The following is a 7,500-nucleotide window of genomic DNA, read 5'->3' on the forward strand; positions in this document are numbered from 1 at the left end:
GCTCTCTAACAGCAGGTTTGACTCGTCCTTCTTAGTTCTTGGCCTTCTCGGACATTGAGTACCGCACCACGAAAGTCCCGGATGTTCAGTGAATAGGGATTTCTCCAGCAGATAGTGCTGATACAGCCTTCGAAAAGCCGGTAAATGAGCAATGTTATGGAAGCCTGGAACCGGCTAGGTGATAGAGCAAAATCACTATATCACCGTTCTCCCCTCGGCTCGGTTCCGTGACCGTACTAAAGCGGGCGGTTTGACTGACTCAGAAGGGACTGTTTTCAGTCCGAATCCTATCCTGACACTAATTTCTCTTTAGGCTTAATTTAGGCTCCAAAAAAAGTTTCTTCAATTCATCTGAGTGTGTATTCAACCTAGGTAAAATGAGGATCACCAATTTAACCGAGGTAAAAACGCATTCAAAGGCTGAGAACGGATTTTACCGGCAACACGGCTAATCTTGGGGTGTTTACCATTTAGCCAAAAAGATCCGGAAATTTCGGTTTGAAGTCAAATGGAAAGGCAATTTTCCGGAAAATCTTTTGGGAAATTGTGGACAACCTCCAGAGGTAGTCCTCTTTTCCCGCTCGGAATGGCATTCGTGAAATGCCCTCACAATTTGCGAGAATCGTTCCGTTTCCAGGCCCTTTCTCACAAGATCGAGTAAATATGCGGCGGGATGGGATGCTGTGTAGTAAATGGTAGGCGCCATTCTCATCCAGTTAGTCTTAAAGTTCGGAAAAGCGTTTACCTTTATGCAGTGATCATTCCATCTGGATTACTTGGCTAAATTGTAGCGTGGGGCCTGAGCCTAAGCTTAGTCGGACTTGCGCAGAAAAATATAGTCGGACTCGTGTTCCTCGTGTGAGTTTTCAAAGATCTAGTTTTGTTATTGCTTATCTAGTTTGTGTTACATTTGGTGGCAGCGGTGGGGATCTTTTTTGCCATGGAAGATACTGTAAAAGCCTTGGAAGAGAAATTGGCGAAACTTGGAAAGAAAAGTAAAAGTACGGCTGGTACAAGCGGCAGTTCACCGATCACCTCGCCAGAAAACCCGCTTCGCATCAAACCAGAGAGCTTCTCTGCGACGTCCGGCGAAAGTATTGCAGCCCTTAAGAAGTGGAGTCCTGAGCTTCAAGCCCAAATATTGCCCGCATACCTGAAAGGCTTCGCAGAGCAGACCTATTACAGCCTGACCGCCGAACAAACAGCCACCTGGACGGCAGTTGAACGCGCTCTGACAGATCGATTTCATTCTAAGGAATCTCGTCAAGTACATTTCCACTCTACGAGCCAAATTAAGACGTCCTGACGAAGATCTACACCAACTGAGGTGCGACATTTCTCGTCTTGTGGAGCTGGCCTATCCGAATGACCCACCGGATATACTCAATCGCACAGCCAGAGATTTCTTCGTAGGTGCGTTGACCCCCATTACATTGCGCGAGAAGGTGTTGGATTTGGGGCCCAATACTCTGGATGAGGCCCTAGCAGCAGCTCAACGATACGAATCAAATCAAAAAGTGCTAAGCAAAGGCAGTGCTCGAGTGCTGTCTTCAACGTCTGGTGATCAGGAGAAGTTTGGCTCCCAACAGGAAACCCAAGAACCCCCAGCATGGGCTAAGGAGCTTTTTCAACAGCACGCTGAAATCTTAGAGAAGCTAAAAAACATTCCTCAAGGGAGGCAAGGTAGGAATGCATGTGTGGAATCTGGACAAGGCCCCAGAGCATGTTTTAAGTGTGGTAGCTTAACTCATTTTATTCGTGACTGTCCATATCAAGTGCGTCCCGACCAGGGAAACGGGAGATGGGCGGGGCACAGCAGGAAGTGACCCCGCCCGAGAATCCAAAGGGGGCATTTTTGCCTTGTGCTGTAAATGGTGTCAAATCCCAAGCCTTATTAGACATGGGTGCGGAAGCAACAATTATCAGTGAGGACCTATATAGTCGCTCTAAGACACATTTAAACAAATTTGAACTCACACAAAAGCCTGTCCTGGGGGCCAACAACATGCCACTTGATGTTGTTGGAAAAACGGAAGTAACAATTCAGCTTGGCGGGATCAGGGCTCAGCATAAAGTGCTGGTGTGCCGAGGCCTAGTACAGCAAGTGTTGATTGGTATAGACTTCCTAACAGCTCACAAATGTAGTATAAACTTTGACACTAACACCGTCTACAGTAAGGGGGAACCCAACAAAATAGCTTTTGCAATTGGATGCCTTGATAAAGTATATAGGATCACTGTGGCTGCAACCGTCACATTATCTCCAAACATGGTCGCAGACATACCTTGTGAGGTCCAGGGAATGGATGGCTTAGACGAATGTATGGGGGTGCTGGAACCAGCGGACACATTTTCGGAAATATATTCTGCTGGGGCCTTTCGGATGGTAGTGACTGTAAAAGGGGGTCGAATCCCAGTTCGTGTGTTCAATTACCTTAACAAGCCCCTCAAAATTTACAGATGCAGTAGTATAGGGGACCTCTACCCATTGGCCGGTGAGGGAGAATCACAGCAGGAAACCAATGGGGGTGTGGGCTACAAGGTAGTACCCCCTGGGGCTCCAAAGGAAGATGTTGAGATTGGATTGGAAGCTAAACGGTGTAGTGCGGTTTTTGTGAAGGATGCTGACGTCCACAGTTTATCAGTAGAAGAGATGTTCCCTATCAGCAGTAATTTCGTCCCGGAAGAGGAAAAACTTAAGCTTTATGACATGTTGTCCACTTATGCCGACTGCATTTCAAAGGGACCGTGGGATTTAGGTACTGCAAAGGGCGTACGACATACTATCGACACCGGCTCTGCCCAGCCAATCAAGGTACCACCTCGAAGAGTCCCCTTTCACAAAAGGCAGGAAATGCGCAGCCAAGTGGACGAAATGCTTGAAGCAGACATTATTGAACCTTCCGATTCCCCTTGGTCTGTTCCGGTGGTTTTAGTAGCGAAGCCTGATGGCTCTCAACGTTTCTGTGTTGACTACCGTGCTCTTAACTCGGTAACCAAGCGAGACTTGTACCCGCTTCCTCGATGCGATGACATATTGGAGGGATTATCTGGGGCGCAGTGGTTTTCTCATCTCGACCTCCTTAGGGGATATTGGCAATTTGATGTGGCAGAGAAAGATCGGCAAAAGACGGCGTTCGCAACTCCGGATGGCCTTTACCAATTCCGCAAACTAAGTATAGGGCTTACGAATGCACCTGCGTGTTTTATGAGGGCTATGCACCTTATCTTGAGAGGATTATGCTGGTCAGACTGTCTAGTGTATCTAGATGATATCATTGTCTTTGGTCGAACACTGCAGGAGCATAGGGAGAGACTGTCACTTGTGTTGTCACGCTTGACTGAGGCAGGCTTGAAGATTAACCCCAAGAAATGCAAGCTTTTGTGTGAACAGGTCGTTGTGTTAGGTCACGTCGTGTCGGGGAAGGGCATATCTACTGATCCAGAGAAAATAAGAGTCATAAAGGAGTGGCCGGTGCCGGCTGATGAGAGTCACCTGAGAACGTTCTTGGGACGGCTGGTTACTATAGACAATTCGTGCCAAACTACGCCCACATTGCATCCCCTTTGCACCGTGCTTGCCAAAAGGGGGACCGTTTTAGATGGACAGCTGAGTGCAAGGAAGCCTTCTTGCACATTAAGCGCAAATTGACGAATGCTCCCATCGTTGCTTTCTCCCAGCTGGACGTTCCGTTCATCCTGGACAGTGATGCCAGTGACAGTGGGCTAGGGGCGGTTTTGTCTCAGGTTCAATGTGGGAAGGAACGAGTAATAGCATACGCAGCGCGGGCACTATCAAAGGCTGAAAGGAACTATAGCACTACACGGAAGGAACTGCTGGCCCTCGTGTGGGGAACGGAGCATTTTGAGACATTCCTCTATGGGCGACGATTTCTGGTCAGGATTGACCATAGTGCTCTGCAGTGGCTACGGAACTTTAAAAACCCTAGAGGCCAGGTGGCTAGGTGGCTTGAACGGCTTAGTGACTTCGATTTTGAGGTGGAGCATCGTCCTGGTCAGTTGCATGGCAACGCGGATGGCCTGTCTCGATTTCCTTGGGACGAGGGTGCTTTGGAGAAGATAGAGAGGGACACTACCCTGATTCAGTCTGTGAATATGGGACCCTTCTCGAGGGAAAGTATACGTGCGGCCCAAAACCAAGATCCCGTTCTGTCGCAAGTTGTGAAGTGGCTTGAAACTGGTGTCAGACCCGCTAGAGGCGACGTGGAAGGAGGGGGGCGTAAACTGCTGTCATACTGGTCACAATGGGGAAGGCTGTCTCTCAGGGACGGTCTGGTGTTTAGACGTTGGGAACATGAAGTGACAGGCCAAGAGATTTATCATCAAATCTGCTTGCCAGAGAGCATCGTGTCACAAGAGTTGTGCGCCTTGCACAACAACCCTTCATCTGGCCACCTTGGCGTCTCGAAGACTCTGGAGAAAGTGCGGAGGAGATTTTATTGGCATGGCATGCGGGAAGACGTCGAAATGCACGTCAGAAGTGTGTTCCATGTGCTAAAGTCAACGACCCTTTCAAGCTGCCAAAGGCACCACTCATAAACAAGAAAACCGGGCACCCCCTACAAAGGGTCGCAATAGACATTGTAGGTCCCACACCAAGATCTACTTCTGGTCATGAATAGTTGTTGGTGGTCTCCGATCATTTTACTAAGTTTGCTCAAGCCTTCCCAGTGAGAAACACCTCAGCGGGTTTGCATTCTGATCAGGGAGCTAATGTGGACGGAGCTGTGTTCAAAGGACTGTGCGATTTAATTGAAGCAGCGAAGACAAGAACAACGCCGTACCATCCTTAAGGGGATGGGCAGGTGGAGAGACTGAACAAATCTCTAGTGAATGATGTACCGCGTCGTGAAGCATGTTTTACTCCTATGAGGCCTAGACGTGAGCGAAGGGAGCCCGTCTGGCTACAAGACTATGTTAGAACAGTGGTTGTTTACCCAACCTGGCCCTTGAACTTTGTAGGAACATTTGCATGCTATTGTTAGAAATTCTCACTTGCACCTCTAACCTTCTGTGGAAGGGGGTATTGTAGCGTGGGGCCTGAGCCCAAGCTTAGTCGGACTTGCGCAGAAAAATATAGTCGGACTCGTGTTGCTCGTGTGAGTTTTCAAATATCTAGTTTTGTTATTGCTTATCTAGTTTGTGTTACAAAATGGTAAGTACCCTTCGTCTCACTCAGTCTGTTTCCTTGATACAGTTGCAAAGTTCGCAGGATAAGATTCTCACAGCCCGTAGATGGCATATGTCATTGAGATCCAATTTGGAAAATGACATTGCATGAAATTTCACTCGTCAAAAGAGTCAAAAAGCTAACATCCCGGCTGAATTCAAATGAGCGGTTCACACTTATAATTAATTAATGTTCACCCATTTTGCCAGTTAACTGCATTAATTTTCTACATCCTTCAATGGTATTAATGGTGCACGGTCGATGTATCTATATTCCAGCTTGGCTTCGAGTCTTCGTGATTAAATTTGAATGTTCTTGTGTTTAAGAACATCTCTTGAGACTTGAAAGGCGAATAAAACAGAACTAGGCTGTTGAATTTAACCATTAATCGTAACTATAACAAAATCCTCGAATCTGATTGGTTATCAACATAATAGGACAGTTTGTAATTGGACAGTTGTACGGGTCACCAAGCGGGAGCTAGTTTTACTGAATCATTATGTACCTTTTTCCAGAGTTATAAAAACAATAGTAAGAAAAGTTGAGCAGATTGAGCTATAAAAATTGTGTCACCGTCATTTTCTCGTATTTTGTCATAGTTAACTAAAGATTAATTGTGTCGTACAATTCAGGGAGTAATCGTGCTCGAAGGTTAAAATTACTCGCCCGATTAATTATACCATTACAAATTCCCGGAAGCATTAAGCATCCGTGTTTTCGCGGTAAAACGGCAGACTGTTGCTTGCGTTTAAAAGCATGAACATTTTCTTATTCTAACTTGTCTGTCACTTTTAAGAAGGGTTTCTATGTCACGGTAGCTAACATGCAAGAAATAAGATAAGCCGCGAAATCTCTTTGATTTTTGGCAAAACCCAGATTTCAGCCTGTTGTTTGCCGTTTCACCAAATGAATATGAGGTTATCCTCCTTTGGTTCCAATTATACGATTATGCTAAGTCTCTCTAATGTTGAGAGTTTTGGAGCTAGCGAAGGTACATGTAAGGTATCGCATACGGTGTCTTTCCCGTATTTTGCGGTACTTTTGTATGTTGATTTTTCTGTGTGTTCAGTTCGAGCTAGGCTAAAGAGGACGTTTGCTTTTAAGTTGCATACACGTCAATTATGTTATGAGGGTTAAGATAACAACGATACAGAGAATAATGCAAATAAACAGTGTGCCATCCGTCGAAACCATTTCAGACGAAAATTGTCTTGAACGTCATTGAAGCTAACAACAACAGAAGAGTTGACATGTTGTTGACTAGAAAGCTCTGGCCCTGACCTAAAAAAATAAAGAGATGTTAGGTAAATTAGAAAATTGTTGGCTTTCCTTTGATTTTTTTTTATAAGCGCAGCAAAGCAGTGTACTATGAAGGGGCGCGGCTTTTGTGGAATTTTTGTGAAGGATTTTTTGCGTGTCTCGGCACGTGGTAACTGGAACGAGGCTCGGACTACCCACTTCCAACGTACCTCTGACAAGGGAGTTTTGCAATTAATGATATACCAGCAGCTGGAGCATTTAGAATAGCTAAGGATCTCGCAAAGCAAAAACATATACTCGATATTGGAAGTCGGGAAAACGCGTATAAGCGAGTAATGATAAAAGGGAGTTCAAGAAAGACGAAGACGACGGCAAAGACAGCGCCGTAGAACCAGAATATTAGGGAGCTTTAGCAACGACAACGGCGACGTCAACGAGAACGTCACAATTTGCATATTTAGTGGACAAAGACAATAGCTTTGCACGCTCTGCACGTGCGGTTTTCATTTTTGTCTATTTCTTTGACGTCGTCAGCAAAACAACAGGGAGCTTAAGCAACGACAACGGCGACGGCAGCGAGAACGTCACAAATTTGCATATTTAGTAGGTAAAAACAATAGCTTTCCACGCCCTGCACGTGCGTTTTTCACTTTTGTCCATTTCTTTGCCGTCGTCAGCCAAACAACAACGTGAAATAGCCAAGTTTACTGGTTTTATGAAGAACGTCAGCACTTGAGGATAAATTTTCATTTTCTTTCCTAAAATGGAGTGCCGTTCCGACTGGTGTCATCTTTGAGGAATTACCACACCCTTGTCATATTAAAAACGTTGAAATAGTCACGAAGCGATTAAAATAACGCAAATTTATATTTTGAGATGACGTTCTCGTTGCCGTCGCCGTTGTCGTTGCTTAAGCTCCCTAACAACTTGAAATGACCAACTTTCAGGTTTTAAAGGACGTCAGCATTTGAAGATAAATTTTCATTTTCTCCCCTAAATAAAGCGCCGCTCATAACGTTTTCATTCCTGAGGGACTGCCATACCCTTTC

The 7,500-nt window shown here is 45.6% G+C and overlaps 1 protein-coding gene across 1 annotated transcript in view; it reads right to left on the reverse strand.

The window, feature by feature from the left end:
- Nucleotides 1-5,155: 5,155 nt before the first annotated feature.
- The window catches only part of LOC138000973 (bone morphogenetic protein 1-like), a 34,014-nt gene continuing 31,669 nt past the window's right edge, over nucleotides 5,156-7,500 (reverse strand). The window contains exon 6 of the mRNA XM_068847640.1: nucleotides 5,156-6,472. Coding sequence (XP_068703741.1) covers nucleotides 6,387-6,472 — 86 coding nt within the window. The 3' untranslated portion in view covers nucleotides 5,156-6,386. The remainder of the gene's footprint in view (nucleotides 6,473-7,500) is intronic.

Source organism: Montipora foliosa, chromosome 4 (assembly GCF_036669935.1).
Source record: "Montipora foliosa isolate CH-2021 chromosome 4, ASM3666993v2, whole genome shotgun sequence".
Taxonomy (NCBI): domain Eukaryota; kingdom Metazoa; phylum Cnidaria; class Anthozoa; order Scleractinia; family Acroporidae; genus Montipora; species Montipora foliosa.